Source organism: Ctenopharyngodon idella, chromosome 5 (genome assembly GCF_019924925.1).
Source record: "Ctenopharyngodon idella isolate HZGC_01 chromosome 5, HZGC01, whole genome shotgun sequence".
Classification (NCBI taxonomy): Eukaryota; Metazoa; Chordata; class Actinopteri; order Cypriniformes; family Xenocyprididae; genus Ctenopharyngodon; species Ctenopharyngodon idella.
In genome coordinates, this window is record NC_067224.1 from 16605387 (window position 1) to 16622874 (window position 17488).

The 17488-nt window shown below is 38.1% G+C and overlaps 1 protein-coding gene across 1 annotated transcript in view; it reads right to left on the minus strand.

Annotated features, from left to right (window-relative positions):
* Positions 1-17488, minus strand: part of adgrv1 (adhesion G protein-coupled receptor V1) — a 153200-nt gene that overhangs the window by 64403 nt on the left and 71309 nt on the right. The window contains exons 58-80 of the mRNA XM_051895477.1: positions 16956-17135; positions 16433-16597; positions 16198-16318; positions 15975-16098; positions 15690-15828; positions 14733-14918; positions 14091-14326; positions 13833-13981; positions 10372-10570; positions 10020-10239; positions 9336-9575; positions 9095-9244; positions 7885-8361; positions 7634-7777; positions 6288-6459; positions 6033-6168; positions 5114-5952; positions 3897-4014; positions 3639-3810; positions 3066-3308; positions 1845-2252; positions 602-786; positions 253-505 (exon numbers count right to left, since the gene is read on the minus strand). Of these exons, the coding sequence (XP_051751437.1) occupies positions 253-505; positions 602-786; positions 1845-2252; positions 3066-3308; positions 3639-3810; positions 3897-4014; positions 5114-5952; positions 6033-6168; positions 6288-6459; positions 7634-7777; positions 7885-8361; positions 9095-9244; positions 9336-9575; positions 10020-10239; positions 10372-10570; positions 13833-13981; positions 14091-14326; positions 14733-14918; positions 15690-15828; positions 15975-16098; positions 16198-16318; positions 16433-16597; positions 16956-17135 (5256 nt within the window). The remainder of the gene's footprint in view (positions 1-252; positions 506-601; positions 787-1844; positions 2253-3065; positions 3309-3638; positions 3811-3896; positions 4015-5113; positions 5953-6032; positions 6169-6287; positions 6460-7633; positions 7778-7884; positions 8362-9094; positions 9245-9335; positions 9576-10019; positions 10240-10371; positions 10571-13832; positions 13982-14090; positions 14327-14732; positions 14919-15689; positions 15829-15974; positions 16099-16197; positions 16319-16432; positions 16598-16955; positions 17136-17488) is intronic.

Genomic DNA, 17488 nt, shown 5'->3' on the forward strand with positions numbered 1-17488 from the left:
ATCTCTATAATCACTATAAATGTCACATCCTTGAGGAAACCACATATGTAAAGGCACACAAACCGTCTAAAATCATAATGACACATTAAAGGGAGACTTAAAATTTCCAACTCAACAGTGTCATCTGCTGGACACTGCTTGAGCCTACTTGTCAAAAGCTACATTCACTTTTGTTTAATCAAACAAATAAAAAAAAAACAATACAGTGTTGAGTGTTGATATATTCAGGAATACAGTGAAACACACTTCCACCTTGTCATTTAATGCGCTGGCTTTTGTGTTGGTGAGGAACCAGTGCTCAGTACTGTATTCTGTGAAGTGCACTTTACGGCAAGCGGACGGGGCCATGCTGTCGGCAGGAAGGGCTGGCACCTCCAGCAGAGTCTCAGGCAGAGTGAACGTGTCTGTGTTTTTGCCTGTAAATGTGTGGCCGTTGATCTGAGTGGGGTACCAGTGGTGAGCAGCTATGGTGAAATACGGGCAAGTATCCAGTATGGTTGTGCCTCTGAATGGAGTATAGAGGAAATCAATGCATACAACAATGAGCTCAGGTAAAAACAAACAGAAAAAAGCCTATTAAATGGCAATAAATAGATCTCACCTTTTTTCCTTTGTCCCACACTCAATGTCCGTGAGCAGGCTGAAGGCAAAACGCTCTGCCACTTCAGCGAGCTGGCTCAGTCCTCGAGTGTCTGCTCTGCTGGGGTTTGCCATGGCACACAGGAGGTCATAGGTCAAGCTGCGGCTGCTTTCTTTTAGAGGAGTCTGCTCAGCGTCATTTAGAATCTGTAAAGTGAGGTTAGGATAATTAAAAAGTTTGAAAACTAAGATAATATATATACTTTACATTAACTTTACATACAATAAAATGCAACAAATATTTAGAAAGTTATAAAATGTTATAAAATGCGCATGGCGCTGCCATAATGCTTGGGAATTATCGGTGGTTGCCAGTGCATTGCTAAGTTGTTGCTAAGGTATTCTGGGAGGTTGTTAGAGTATTCTTTTCGATTGCTTAATTCAAAATGGGATTTTGTTGCTTATTTTATCATTATCCAGACAAAATAATTTTAATTTTAGTTATCCACCACAACATTTAATGTGAATAAAGCAAACTTCAAGCAAACCAACTGCTTAAATGTTCAAATGTTTAAATCTCCAAAACCCCGATTGTTGTACTAATAATATTAAGCAATATGGGTGTTTTTTTTTTTTTTCAGTAATAAAATAATACAGATTAACTGAAAGACAAAGCCTTGTTGCCAAGAATAGAGATTGTTTTACACAGTGGAGCCATGTGGCTGCACATACAAGCATTGTACTCCCAAGATTTCTATGAACTATGAACTTAAGGAACAAAAAGCATTGTGAAAGCTGTCTTAATTGATCTCTGGGGAGCAATATGTGGCCCCTCATTGTTCTTTAGACCGAAAGCAGACCAGCTGGATTTCTGAATCTGCTGTATTAAAAAAAAAAAAAAAAAAAAAAATTCTCAAGATCCGTCTGACTTGATAAGATGATAATTCTCACATCTCTAAATCCAGATAAACATGTTTATAATTCATTGTATAAATATATACACTACTGTTCAAAAGTTTGTGGTCTGTAAGATTTTATGTTTTTGAGAGAAGTTTCTTATGCTCACCAAGGCTGCATTTATTTGATTAAAATACAGTTAAAACAGTAAAATTACAATGTAGAATAACTGTTTTCTAATTTAATATATTTGTAATGTATTGTAATGTATAATGTATGCCTTATATACTTTTGGAGAAATTTTTTTTTTCTGAAATTTTGACCCTTAAGGTTTAGGTCAAACACACACACTTCCCTCATATGCTTACCTTGCTTAACGCATCTAACACTGCTGTTAGCTGCTCTGGAGTGATGTCCTTACTAACTTTATTGATAAGTCCCTGCAGAACCCGGTTGATGATGGTCTCATCCAGAGGCTGATGTAACTGGTCCAGCAGGGCCCATATTGCCTGAGCCTCCGAGTCCGAAACCAGGGTGACATTAGCCAGCCCAAATTCTGGGTGAACCCGTGCGCCACCGGTGGCATCAGACAGAACCACGCGAAACCGCTTGGGCGTTGGGTTGGAGGAACCGGTGCTTGCCATGAGGGCCACGTCCAGACCGGCACTTCTTTGTCCAATCTCAAAAGTCAGGGTGCCCTCCGCCATGACGAAGTCCTGTCCTGCCACGGCAGGCCAGATCAGATTGGGTCCAATAGATTCTGCTTTCTGAAGCTCCTGTGAGAGTAGATGACACACATTACACAATTAATACATTAATAGTCACTTTTCTGAGAACTTTTAAAGTAGCTTGACACATGGGCAGAGGTTGACAGAGGTGGCGATTAAAAACTTTTTTAATTTTAAATCTGCAGTGATATGATTACATGTTGTTTTTTCCTTTGAAGTATGTAACATACTGGAAATTAAAAGCATTTCCTAGTGCCTAAAAGTGAAACAGTAGGCAATAAAAACTGAAAAATGGAGGAAAGGAAAGGGTGTGCCAGATGGACAAAAACAGCAAAAAAGCTGGCATGAGAAAGCATTCCCACAGACTGATGTATTTTGGGCGTAAAACTATATTCGACATGTCAAATCCTACTTTTTCAGATCCACTATGCAACCATATATATTGCCTTTGAAGTATCTTCTGGGAACTCAGTGGCCTAATTGCTCAGAGCTCTTATCTTCTCTACATTCATCATCTTAGCTCATGAATTTGACATCATCTCAGGCCTCTCATCACTAATGAGGTCACATTATGTAATAGGGTCAGAGAGGGGCATAGGCTGGGTAGTTGGATATGTAGCTGCTCTTTGATTACAGCCAATGAGCAATTAATAAGAGTAACTGAATTTTCAGCAAGAAACAAGTGTAACGTAACACAGCATACGAGTTTGTAATGTAATAATTTGGTAGAACACACAAAATTGAGGAAGTACTGTATATGCATTCTCTATGCCTCCTTGCCTCTAGATCCTGCATGTTATTGTGCTTATTGTATATTTATTGGTATTTTAAGAGAAGCTGCCATTTTATAATGAATCTCACCTGCATGCGGTACTTCACAGAGATAGCTGATGCTGTACTGGCATCCCTGTAGACCTGAAGACTGACGCTTGTGGCTTTGAGGGTGACCACAGGTAGTCTGGAGCCCTGGGCAAAGTACACCAGCCCCCGTGGGTCATCACTCTCTAGCATGGTGACGTTGGCAAAACGGGCAGTTTGGTTTATGGTGGCACCCTCACCCACTTTATAGACCTCCACCAGAAACCACACCTCATACTCTGGGTCCTGCAGTACACAGACCAAACGACAAGGAGCAAGATGAGCAGAGAAGCTGTTAAAGTGGATTCCTCTTAAACACTACATAAAAACAATCATAATCAAAATTGACAGGAAGTTCTGAATGAGACTTATAAAAAAGAAAAATCAAAACAAAACAAAAAACAGAAAAAAATAAATCACAAAACAAACCCACAACCAAAACGAAACAAATGATAAAAACAAACACCAAAGGAAATCAAAACTTTGATGAAAAAAAAAAAAACTGAAAAATGTCTGGTAAGGTCTGGTAAGAGACTTCTAAAAAATGTGCAGCAGTAAAATATGAATTAAATATACCTTGTCTGGCCGGACTTCCAGCTTGAGGGCACAGAGTATTTCCCCTTTCCTGCAGACAGATGTGCCCGAGGTCTGCTGCAGCTCTCTGGTCAGATTCACTCCATGACTGACCACTGAGTGAACTGAAGTGCTGAACGTGACCCGCCAAAACACCAACACATCTTCAAATGCTCTGGAAACATGGGGATGTTTATTTATTTATTTATTTTTTTGGCATGCATATCTACTGATTAACATAATCTTAAACATCGCCGATACCTGTTCTCCTGTCTTTGCAGAAATAGTGTTGCTGTCCTGTTCCCTGAGTCCTCATCCAGGATCTGACCCGACAGAGAGCTCAAACTGAAGCCAACTATACCATTCTGAAGGTCACTCCCTGTAGCAGAGAAACATTAGTGGCTGAGCTGAAATATACACCGTTTAAAAGATTTTTTCTTTCTTTTTTTTTTTTTTTTTAAAGAAAATAATACTGTTTTTTAGCAAGGATGCATTAAATTGATTAAAAGTGACAGTACAAACATTTACAATGTAACAAAAGATTTGTATTTCAAATAAATGCTGTTCTTATGAATTTCCTATTCATCAAAGAATCTTGAAAAAAATGATCATGATTCCCAAAAAAATATCAAGCAGCAAAACTGTTTTCAACATTGATAATAAAAAGTGTTTGTAGAGCACAAAATCAGCATATTAGAATGATTTCTGAAGGATCATGTGATACTGAAGACTGGAGTAATGACAGTAATGAAAATTCAGCTTTGCCATCACAGGAATAAATTACATTTTAAAATATATTAAAATAGAAAACAGTTGTTTTAAATTGTAATAATATTTCACAATATTACTGAATTTTTGATTAAATAAATGCAGACTTGGTAAGCATAAGAGACTTCCAAACGCACACAAAATAAAAAAAAAAATAAAAAAATAAATAAAAGATTTGACAGATCCAAAACTTCTGAACAGTAATGTACAGTATTAAAGAAAAATATCAAAATAATCAAGGGCTCAACAATATAAAAGAGTTTCAGGCCAGCTGACTGAGGTGTCACTTGCTCTATCGGGCCAGTGCTGCAGTCACTACATATTATGTTTATCTATAACGTTCTTTATCATGTACATGCATTTCCTTTCAATTGTATGCAGTTTCCAATGATGTACTGAACAATGTTATTGTGTATTTGGCTGATTTAAATATGTCACCAAAGTAACATTGCCTAGCCGGCTAAAATAGACGAGGGTTTGTAAAATCTGAAAGAATGACTTGTCTCAAAAGCATCATTTAGAACAAACTTAAAATTATCCATTTTACAAAATATAGTGTTTTTATTTATTTTTTTTACAGGTATACAGAAATTCAAAAAATTAAGTTTATACGTTTGGTGGTAGAGTCAGTGAAACTTTTGGCAGGAAAAGTAAATAACACTAAGGCAGAAAAAAAAAAAAAAATCCTGTAATGACAGTAAGGTTCTCACCTAGAATAATGATTTTGGCAAAGGAAGTGAACCCCAGTTCATCTGGCACGCTGACAATCTGTGCTCCACCTTCTGCCTCACTGAGGTAGATAAAGAAGGCCTCCTGCCCCTCAGGCTCCTGATCATTCAGTATGAGGACACTGACCTCCACCTCGTTCTGTCCCTCCAACAACGTGACAGTTTGGGTCTCCAGGGCAAAGTCCTCCCCCTCCAAGGCCCATGTGCCATTATGCTCCTGATGAAACTGGGCTGCATCCCCCTCTGGGGTTCTGAGTCCTGAATAAGCCCTGATTTTGGCACTCACCACTCCTGTAAGCCCTACCGACCTACGTACTCTTAAGGCAAGCTTCTGTTGGGGTGCACCTTCCTGACTGTCTTCAGAAATGCGTATTATCGCTGGTCCTATGCTCAGAAATCCACTAACAACATCGTTACCACGAATGGTAACTGTAGCAACACTATGCTGAGACACAATGCGAGGCTGAGCTGCGATTGAAGGCAAACTGGCGCTGAGAACACGCACGCTGGTTAAGTTCACATAAAAATTTTCATCTGGTTCAGTTAGGGAATCATCTAGAATGGAAAGTCGAATGGCAGCTGATGTTTGGTGGGAATCAAACAGAAGCTGCCCGTCTGCTACCGGTGCAAAGTCCTTATCGGGTTGGGCAGTGCCAGGCCATGTCTTGTAGGAGATGCTGGAGCGGTTGCTGCGAAAGCCGTAGAGGCGCTGGACGTAAAGGGTGATGGTCTGCACGTCCTCCTCAATTACCAGCTGCCGAGAATCAGGATGAAACTGATACAATCCTAATGGCTCCACCTCAGCTACTGTGTAACCAATCCTAAACGCACAACATATACATCAAACAATCCAGATACCAATGAGAATTAAGAGAAAGAGAAAGATTTTGTTTTTGTTTACCTGAGACGGGCTCCACCAGGTGACTCCGACTCTACAGAGGTCAGATAAATGGCATGTGCTGAGACAACTGACATGTTATTAACAGCATTAAGAGAGATCACTTCACTCCTCTGACCATGGGCAAGCATTACCATGCCTAAAAAAAAAAGAAAAAAAGAAAGAGAAAAAGAAGAACATCAGATTCAGACTAATATTGTGTTAGTTCATAATTTCTGGATTTATATATATTAAGTCATTTCTCTCTTTAAGGCAAACCTGATCTTGGTGAAATGTCTCCTGGCTGGTAGCCTGGTGGAGTTTGGCCAGGAGGGAACCCAGAGCTCCATCGGATGGTTACGTTCCCATATAAGCCTGTTCGTGTCACCAGCGCCTCACACTGGCCACTCTCTATATCTGAGACACGAAGTGACAAAGAGGTAAATCCAACCTACAGCACAGGAAGAGAAACAGCAAAAAGAGTTTCAGTACAAAGCATTAGAGACAAACAGTGATAAATAATTTATATTAGATTATGTCTACTATAATGATGCATTAAAAGATTTTTTTTTTTTTTTTTTTTTTTGCATTGTGGCATTATTTTCATAATCAATCCACAAATTTTTGTCATTATAATGTGAAAAAGTAGGGTAGTATTAATTGTACTGGTTTTAATGTATGCTTATTTTCTTAGTTTAATATATGCTAATTTCTTCAGTATTTTTTCTGTAAAACACTGTAAAAAACTTTAACATGACCATAACATGTTTTTTTTTTTTTTTTTCATGTTTTTTAACACATTTATTTATTTATTTAATAGCTTTTAAGTGGTATCATTGCAGACACCAAAACAGTATATATACAGTATATATAGCCAAAACTACAACTGATGTAATATCTGGATAAGACAATATTGGCAAACCACCAAACCAGCTTATTAAAGGCACACTATGTAGTTTTTCTCCGCTAGAGGTCGCCTGTTCAAAACAAAGGTGTAGCTTGATGACACCGAGATTAAGCACGGATTCTTGGGAGATGTCGTCTTCACCTCACAGCCGGTGGAAAACAATCGGGACAGGACTCGGGCAGAAATCATGTTCATGGATGAGATTATTAATGTTACTGTAGTATGAAGCAGAGCAGGGCCGTTCGCTCGGCAGCTACGAGACACTTGTTGCACACTGCAGTAAGATAGATCGATATTAGTCATGGTAAAACATGGTACTCGCAGTAAATAAAGAAATCCAGATTTAAATGATAAGAATGTTTGATAAAAATGATTAGTTTTCTGTCTATAAATGTATCCAAACAGTTGCTCCTTTACCTAATAAAACATATAATATATTAAAGCATCTTTGGTGTTTCCATGGTTTCTATAGAATAAAACAGGAAATCGAGGGTAACGCAGGTATGATGTCTTAAAAATGACTTTTTTCTCTGGATTTAAACATTCTTGGAATGTTTAAATCTTGGGATGATGTAAGTACACAAGTCAACAAAACATATATAACCCTGTTCTAGTGGTTTTTGGATATCTGAATCCAAAAATCCTACATATTGTGCCTTTAATTAGTTGTGCGCCATTTGGTGATAATATTAGAATGATGTTTTATGCAATATTCAACCTCAGCATTAGCTGCCACTTCAGGAACAGAAACGACAGCCAGCTTTGATTCCAGTTGAATTCTGGGAGGTGAACTGAGCAGGGGACCAATTAGAGTCACATCCGTCAGCTCAACGCTGAAGTTAAAGCCTGTCACAAAGAACACCTGTAGTGGACACATTCAAAACATCAATACAGACCTTATTAAGGTTGACAAGCTTCTTAAAGTCATTTAAAATCTTATACCTAATTCAAAGACAATAAATCACACACCTGGCTACTAAATGGCACTCTAACGCTGGCCTCTCGTTCTCTGTCTTTCACCAGTATGTTCCCAGTGAGCGTGTCCTCTGTAAAACTCTGCCCAGGCGTGGTAAAACTGATTCTGTATCCCACACTGGCATTGCCAAATGCCCCTGCCAGCCTGTTAACACTGATAATGAGTTGTCTACTTCGGTCCGCCACATTAACAACCACTGACTGGTTTTGAGAATAAAGGACAAACACCCCGTGGGGTTCGTCATTGGCGCGGACTTTTAAACGGGTACTGCTGCGGTTTTTATCCAACTCTGCGCCACCCTCCACAGAGGTTAGACGGAGGACGTATGTTTCCTCCAACTCAGGCACAGAGTCAGGGAGCAGGGTGAGGACTATCTCTGCCACACGCTGTCCTGCCAGGATAATGACAGAACCCTGCAGGGCAGCAAAGTCTCCTGATGTGTCTGCATCACTGAGGATTTCCCAGAAAACCTGGGGGAACAAACAATTATGGGGCTTGAAATCATTCTATTAACATTTATATAGAATAATACATAAACAATTACAATACTACTACACTTCTGTTCAAAAGTTTGGGGTTGGAGAGATTTTTAAAATGTTTTTGAAAGAGGTCTCTTATGCTCACTAATGCTGCATTTATTTGTTTGAAAATTCAGAAAAACTGTAATATTGTGAAATATTAACACAATTTAAAATAACTGTTTTCTATTTTCATATATTTTATGTAATTTATTCCTGTGATGGTGTTACATATTCCCTGGCTTTGTGTTTCATCTGTTTTGTTAATTGGACTTTTATTTTACCGTTTCTGTTCCTGTTCCCTGTCCTGTGTGCCATTTTTGTCCTTTGTAGTTTTTCTAGCTGATTAGTTCTGTGATCATGTCTTGTTTGCCTATTACCCCACTAGTATTTAAAACCCAGTGTTTCTTGTGTTCCTTGTCGAGTATTGTCCTACACAGATGGTTTGGTGCTGTTGTGGTTTTGCTATTATGTTTATTTTGTTATTAAATTCTTTTGCCTATGGATCCAGCTCTACCTCATTTTTGAGTTAACCCAGTGTTACAGATGGTTTAAAAAAAAAAAAAAAAAAAAAAAATCTTACTGACCCGACCCCAAACTTTTAAACGGTAGTGTTTGTATATATTATGCTTTATGGTACGCTTAAATATATATATATAATTATTTTATTTTATTTTTTTCTTACTGTGATGTTGCCCATAACACCCTCTCTGCGTGTGATAAGGAGTGATATTTTGAGCGGGCCTTCACTGTCAGAAGGCTCACTGTAAATGCGCTCTTTCAGGTCTTGTTCTGTGAACTGTACTATGCCATTGGGGTCTCCAAACTTCTCAATCTGGAAAATGAACACATTATACACAATTGCTAAAACATCACATTGCTGTTTTTACAGTTTTATCCACTGTTTTGTGCTGAGCAGGACGTACCATGAGTGTGACAGATCCAGCTCTGGGGTCAATGCCCATCTCTCCAGAGAGGATACTAAGCAGGACAATAAATTTTTCTGTGACCTCCACCTCACCGTGAGGCAGGATCTTCAGCTCAATGCTGCGCACACCCCCTTCCCCATCTCTGAAACTGAATGTCCCGTTCACTGGTTCACCAATGTCTGTGTTTACTAATGGTAAAACCTCATCTGAGTTTGGACCTAAAATCTGCCATAATACCTGAAGAATAGAAATGACACAAGCACGTATCAGAGGAACACTTTGAATATGTGGTGATTCCTTTAAAACAGTACAGAAAGCATGTAAATATCATTTAAAAAAATCTTGCCTACTGTCATTTATAAATATCGTAAAATACTGTTTTGAGCCTTGTCACTTATTTTCATTAAATTTTATTAAATTGCACTGTTTAACTCTTAAAAAATCTTCTTTTGTCTGTGAAGGTTTTACACATAAAAATCTACATTAAAGTAACACAATTTAACATAAAAAAACATGTTCTGAGTTTTGATTCACTAAAATATTCCACTAATTACATACAAATCAATAGAAACAACCAGTTCAGGGTTTGTCTGTCCTCCAAGTGCTTCCCCACATATAAAAAACAGATATTTTATGGATATGGCATCAGAAGTGTGAGGTCATAGTCTAGACGGGGCTCACCGTGGCGTTTCCCAGCAGCCCGTCTGCTCTCTCTACAAACAGGGTCAGTCTGAGGGTACTGTTAGGGTTTGGAATGGTGATGGCGCTTTGGTTGATGAATCGTACCACACCATTTGGCGAGTCACTTTTGGCAATTGTAACTCGTGCAATTAGTTGAGCTCCAAGTATGGCACCTCCTGTGGCACCAGTGAGTTGCATCTCAAATATCTCATTAAATTCACTGTGGGAAGACAAAAAAACATAATTAAATGAAACGCGATTGTTCACAAAACATACACTCATTGATAATACAATTTTTAACCAATCCAATGAAAGCACAAATACCAATGAAAATTAATAACCCCATCCTTACCTCTCTGTGTCATCCACAATGGAGACATTGATATATCTGATGGTTTGGCCATGCTGAAAGGTGATGGAGCCATTGAGGAGAATGTAATCTGAATCAGGCTGAGCAGTCAAACCTTTAGAGATAAACTCTGCTGTGACCTGCCCATAGGATCCAATACGCCTCAGTACAGGGATGGACAGAATTCCTACATCTTCCTCAACTGTGACACAAAAACAATTGGAAAGACTGACAACAAATATTTGTATGTATCATACACATTTGCATACCAGTGAAATTTGATATTATTTATATACTATTACAGTATTTATTAATTCATTTTAATTTTGGTTAAATTATTAGTTCAAATTAGTTTTTTTTAAAGGTTAAAGTTTTTTGTTTTGTCATTAGGGGTTCAAGCACGTAGCACTGAAACCTTACTGTAATTGTTAAAAATTCCAAGAATCAGCAGTCTTCCATAAAAGTGATCGGGCTGACCAAACCTTAAGTTGTAGAGACTTGAAACTTTGAGGGATGGTAGTACCAACCCCTTCTACAACGTCACCAAGGCTCGCCCCAATCAGCCTGATGGTGGCACTACAGAGTTCAAAAGTATGTAATGGTTCATAACTCCTAAACCGTTCGTCGATTCTTGCAGATTCAAGTGTCTTATATCATTGGAATCATTGGGTCAAGACGAACAAGACACATGTCTTGGATTTGATTGTCACCCTGGTTAAATTTTTGGGTAATTTTTTGAGAAACCTACTTTTACGAAAAAGTCCTAGGTTTTTCGCCCTGATCGCAACCATACCAGTGCAGAAAGATTCTTTTGAGTCTGACTGTCGATAATTATCGAAAAAAAGTCTAAATTTGAATTCACACTCGCAACAGGATGCCAAAACGTTCAATATGGGCATGGCCACTTTTACTAAAATGGCTATCCCTCTTGAACGGAATGAGATAATTCCGTACACCTATGTGCGGTTCAGTCTGTGGTCGCGAGAATAAGGACGCAGCGACTAGCCACTTAGTTATGCTATAAAATGAAAAAAAACAAACAAACATGAAAACGGCTATAGCTATGCAACAGCTAGTCTGATGGACTTGAAAACTGGCATGTGGTGTCTTTGTCCAAGTTGCCGCGATTGTATATGAGGACATTTATGTATCTCAAAAAACACGTCCAGCGTCGACCAATAAATTTAGAGCGGCTGTCAGACAAGGTTAACGGAGGCCGATCAGAACAAAACTCGCTGGACCTGTTTGACTCACGGCCCTAGAGGTCTGTAAGAAATTCGAAACAAATCGGCAACTTTGCCTCTAGGACCACCACTGTCAATTGCATCGTTTGTTAAATATTGGAGATTATTTCAAAAACCTACTTTCACGAACTAATCCTAGGTTTTTGGCTCAACCTCGATAACTGTTAAAAAGCTTTAAAACAACAGGTGCATCTCAATAAATTATAATGTTGTGGAAAAGTTCATTTATTTCAGAAAATTCAACTCAAATTGTGGAACTCGTGTATTAAATAAATTCAATGCACACAGACTGAAGTACTTTAAGTCTTTGGTTCTTTTAATTGTGATGATTTTGGCTCACATTTAGCAAAAACCCACCAATTCAATATCTCAAAAAATTAGAATACTTCATAAGATCAATAAAAAGAAGGACATTTTAAACAGAAATGTCAGGCTTCTGAAAAGTATGTTAATTTCTATGCACTCAATACTTGGTTGGGCCTCCTTTTGCATGAATTACTGCATCAATGTGGCGTGGCATCGAGGCAATCAGCCTGTGGCACTGCTCAGGTGTAATGGAAGCCCAGGTTGCTTTGATAGCGGCCTTCAGGTCATCTGCATTGTTGGGTCTGGTGTCTCCCATCTTCCTCTTGACAATACCCCATAGATTCTCTATGGGGTTCAGGTCAGGTGAGTTTGCTGGCTAATCAAGCACAGTAACACCATGGTCATTGAACCAGCTTTTGGTACCTTTGGCAGTGTGGGCAGGTGCTAAATCCTGCTGGAAAATGAAATCAGCATCTCCATAAAGCTTGTCAGCAGAAGGAAGCATGAAGTGCTCTAAAATTTCCTTGTAGATGGCTGCGTTGACTGTGGACTTCAGAAAACACAGTGGACCAACACCAGCAGATGAAATGGCAGCCCAAATCATCACTGACTGTGGAAACTTCACACTGGACTTCAAGCAACCTGGTTTCTGTGCCTATCCACTCTTCCTCCAGACTCTGGGACCTTGATTTCCAAATGAAATGCAAAATTTACTTTCATCTGAAAAGAGCACTTTGTACCACTGAGCAACAGTCCAGTTCTTTTTCTCCTTGGCCCAGGTAAGACGCTTCTGACGTTGTCTTTGGTTCAGAAGTGGCTTGGTACGTGGAATGTGACAGTTGTAGCCCATTTCCTGAAGACGTCTGTGTGCAGTGGCTCTTGATGCACTGACTCCAGCTTCAGTCCACTCCTTTTGAAGCTCTCCTAAGTTCTTAAATCGGCTTCGCCTGACAATCTTCTCAAGCCAGTGGTCATTCCTGTCACTTGTACACCTTTTCCTACCACACTTTTTCCTTCCAGTCAACTTTCCATGAATATGCTTTGGCACAGCACTCTGCGAACAGCCAGCTCTTTCAGCAATGACCCTCTGTGGCTTACCCTCATTGTAGAGGGTCTTGATGATCGTCTTCTGGACAACTGTCAAGTCAGCAGACTTCCCCATGACTGCTGTTGGGATTACTGACCTAAACCCAGTATTTATACCCTGAGTATGGTAATTTAATAGAACTTGAAATGAAATATTCTAATAATTTGAGATACTGATTTTTTGATTTTGATGAGCAGCAAGCTGTAATCATTAAAATTAAAACAATAAAGTCTTTAAAAAAGTTTTACTTTTTGAATTAAATTACAGAAAAACTTTTTTATGATATTCTAATTTATTGAGATGCACCTGTATTTCCATAGTAAATTGCCTGTATTGGCTGTAAATAGTCATTTCCATCTATGATCTAGGTGGTTACAGACTTGCTAAATAAAACATAATACAACACTATCACATACACATCAATATGTATTGTAATTAAGATTATTTGAAGGTGTAGCATAATTCTTTAGATGTTAAAATTATTTTCTATTTTCTATCTTAATATGAAGAGACAACTTTAAAGTAAACTATTTCTCAAAATAAACATCTGTCTTTCATACTGTACACAATAGTGATGCCTAAATGCACTTGTAACATTAAAAAAATATTAATTTTATTTCTTGTTAATTTTTTTATTTTTTTATTAATGATTTAATATTGGTCATTTATCGTTAATGTCCATATCATGAAAATAATGGCCAGAAGTTTACCTGTAAATTTATAAGCACAGGAACTTTGTCTTCAATAAAAAAGGTAATAAGATAAATAGTAAATCACAAAACAGCTTTAAAAAAAAAAAAAAAAAAAAGAGCGAGGAATAAAAGTACCAGTGATGTTGACATATTTGGGGTCAAACTCCAGAATCCCCTCAGCGTTGTCATTTTTCTGGATAATCACCATGAGGGAGGACAGATTGCCAATAGCTGGAGGCTGGTCAATCTGTAGGCCATACTCTCTCACTGTAAAATCCATTGAACTGAAAATAAAGAGGAAAGAAATAGATTTTCAGCATACATAAAAGTATATAGCTAGTACTATTCCAAGCTACTGCATGATGGGGTTTCAGATAGCAGGCTGAACTCTACCTGGCATTTAGTAGCTCTACTAGGGTAATGTTGAGGAAAAACTCCTCTGGTCCTTCTGGAAGGTCATCATCAAGTATAGTCAGTGTGATGACCTTTGAACTCTCCCCAGGCCTGAATAGCAGCCGACCAGAGGACTGTCCAAAATCTTTTCCGCTGATTGCAGTTCTGCCTTCCGTGTGGTAACTAACCCACACACTGTCAAACAGACCCATTGAACGAACAATGGTCACATTTACCTGGTAAGACACAAGACACTGTTGAAGAAACTACCTTTGAGTATGGCTTCACAGATATCTTCATTCCCATCTCCTACAATTTGTTACATTTTATTCTAGGAAAGTTGTAATAGACAAAGCTAACTTAGCATACACAGAACTTACCCTGTGTGTCCATTTTTTAAATTCAATATAGTCTTATTACCTCTGAACTGCTCAATTATACTCAATAAGCACTAAAAACACAAGTCTTTCATAAAGAAAACTTTCCAGTGTTTTTTGGATCAATGGTTGCTAGGCTATTGCTTTATGGAAGTTTAAAAACATTTTAAATGACTTTCCCAGTCAAGGGGAACAGGCAGGAACATATAGTCCTCTGGTTGTGGCTTGTATCTCAGCAGTGGTAATGTCATGTAAGGGGTCTCACAGCTCTGTCCTCTTCAGTGGCACGCAAAGAGGCTTGAGAGAAGGAGAAGAGCCCATGGGGAAGGTCACTGGCAGCCATGGTGATGGTGGCAAGTTGTCTGTCAGGGTTAATTGCTGAGCCCGGGGTTAGAGATCTCAGTCTTAGCTGATATACACGTCTTTCTTCCGGGATCTCATCATCTAGCGCCTACAGAAACAGGAAATAGGAATCAATTTTACTTTGAGTGTCAAGATGGTTTACATTTTTACAGTTTACAGGGGAAATGTTAAGCTGGCTCAAGACAGGGATCCAGGAGATATGCTACACTTAAATTATACATTTTAAAATTAATATGTAATTGTAATCTGACATGTCTGGAGGTTATTTAAATATGGAGACTGAACAAAGTGGCCCCAGTAGTGTATCTATACTACTGGGTCAGTGAGATTTATTTATTTTTTTTTAAAGAAATTAGTACTTTTTATTCAGCAAGGATACATTAAATAGATCAAAAGTGTCAGTAAAGATGTTTGTAATGTTACAAAAGATTTATATTTCATAAAAATGCTGTTTTTTTTAAACATTCTATTCAAAGAATTCTGAAAAAAATGTAGGTTTCCACAAAAAAGTTAAGCAGCACAACTGCTTTCAACATTGATAATAATAACAAATGCTTCTTGAGCACCAAATCATCATATTAGAATGATTTCTGAAGGATCATGTGACACTGAAGACTGGAGTAATGATGCTGAAAATTCAGCTTTGCCTTCACAGGAATACATTTTATTTTAAAATATATTAAAATAGAAAACAGTTATTTTAAATTGTAATAATATTTCACAATATTAATGTTTCCATTGTATTTTTGTTCAAATAAATGCAGCATTAATGAGCATAGGAGACTTCTTTCAAAAACATTAAAAAATCTTACCGGCCACAAACTTTTGAACGGTAGTGTGTATTACCCAGCAGTTTTACCTTCAGCTGAATTATAGCAGCAGATTGGCGGTCTTTCATAATAACTTTGCCAGAGGTCTCCTCAAACTCTGTATCTGCAGCTGCGCTGATATTCCAGAAGATCTCAATCTCACCAAAGATGCCGGGACCTCTTACAAGACTGCAATTGATAGGGCACAATCTATCTTCAGATGGGGTGTTTGGAAAATCTGTTTTGCTATTTTTGTTTGCCATTTCTGTTTAGTCACACTAATAGTGCAGAAATTAAATATCCAGTAACCTCTTTTGGTTGGAGAAGAATTTTACCTGACCAGAGCTGTTCCATTGTAAATGTCTCTTGGTTCACCAATCAGTATGTTCCTGCTGGAATCAGCTATTCCTACAGTTCCCAGGGCACCCACATCAGCTTGAATAACAACTGTAGCAACACCTGATGGAAAGAAAAGCAAGTAAATTATGACTTTGAACACTACCTGACAAAAATTCAGACACATGATATATACTTGATAGTGGTAATATGTTGTCAAACCTCTAACTGGATCAATTACTGGCTCATTCTTTGGAGAAAGAAGCTGGATGGTGAATCTCTCTTCTCCCTCCAGGACAGCATCAGCCAAAGCCTGAATCATCAGAGTCTTCTTTGACTCAGTCTAGGAACCATAAAACCATTTAACAACTGTGAGTGTCTCACTGTGGCGCAAGTAAAAGTGCTGTTTAATTAATTAAAGGCAATACTCATATTCATATTTACCAGCCATACCTACCCCATTAAAAGTGAAAGTTCCATTGTAAGGGCTTAGGTCATTCCTGCCCTCTTCCTGCAGAAGCCAGATCAAATGCACCACTCCCTGGCCTCCTGAGCTACGCACTACAGTCAGTGTAGCTATGGAAGCAGGGTCATTTAGGAACTGAGGCTCAGACACAGAGACCTGAGAAAAGATTAAAAAAAAAATTCAGTCAAGATGATTATGACTTTGATAAAGTAAGAACAAAGGTATCCAAGCAAATTATTAATTCTGCCAATAGTGACAATAGAGAAGTTAAACTAAGTACAAGGTTACATCTTATCAAACAAGAATAACCTACTTTATATACATATAAATATAATATATAAATACATATATTATATAGTATACAAGTTACTTTACAGTTATTACAGTAATACCCCAGAGATTCAGAGAGCATTTCAGAAAAAAATATAATTATAATATGTCATGCAAATATCATGACGAAGACAAAAAATGCTAATGTTGGACTAATATTCATAGATATTCTCAGTAAATTTACCATTAGCTCCTCAAACCCAAACCGACCAAATGGTGAATCATTGGCCGGGATGCTGACTACCACAGATGTCTCGTCCCCCAACCTGGCACCTCCGATGACTCGAACCAGTTTGACCATAAATGTCTCTGTGGACTCCACAACTGTGTCATCAATAATGGTGATCTCAATATAAGCCACTGTCTGGAAAATAAATAAATAAAGGTTCACATTATAACGACAATCATTCTTATTCTATATTTCATATCCACAGTCTTTTTAGAGTTTTACAGTTTTTGCTTCACATTTCTAGCAAAATCCCCATAATTTGCTGAAACAGCTAATTCAAAATATCTAGTTACTTAAAAGTAAAATTGTAACAGTTTTACTGTCACATTAGTTCCAGTAGCCTTTTCTGGTATATTAAACCCTATCGTTAGGGGGCGCTCTATAGTCATAAGCCACTATTCAGTCCTAAAGGGGAAGAGAGGAAGCATAAGATAGGAAGTGACACGCTCTCTACAGGGGGTGCTTCTTATTTATTATTTGTGCATCCT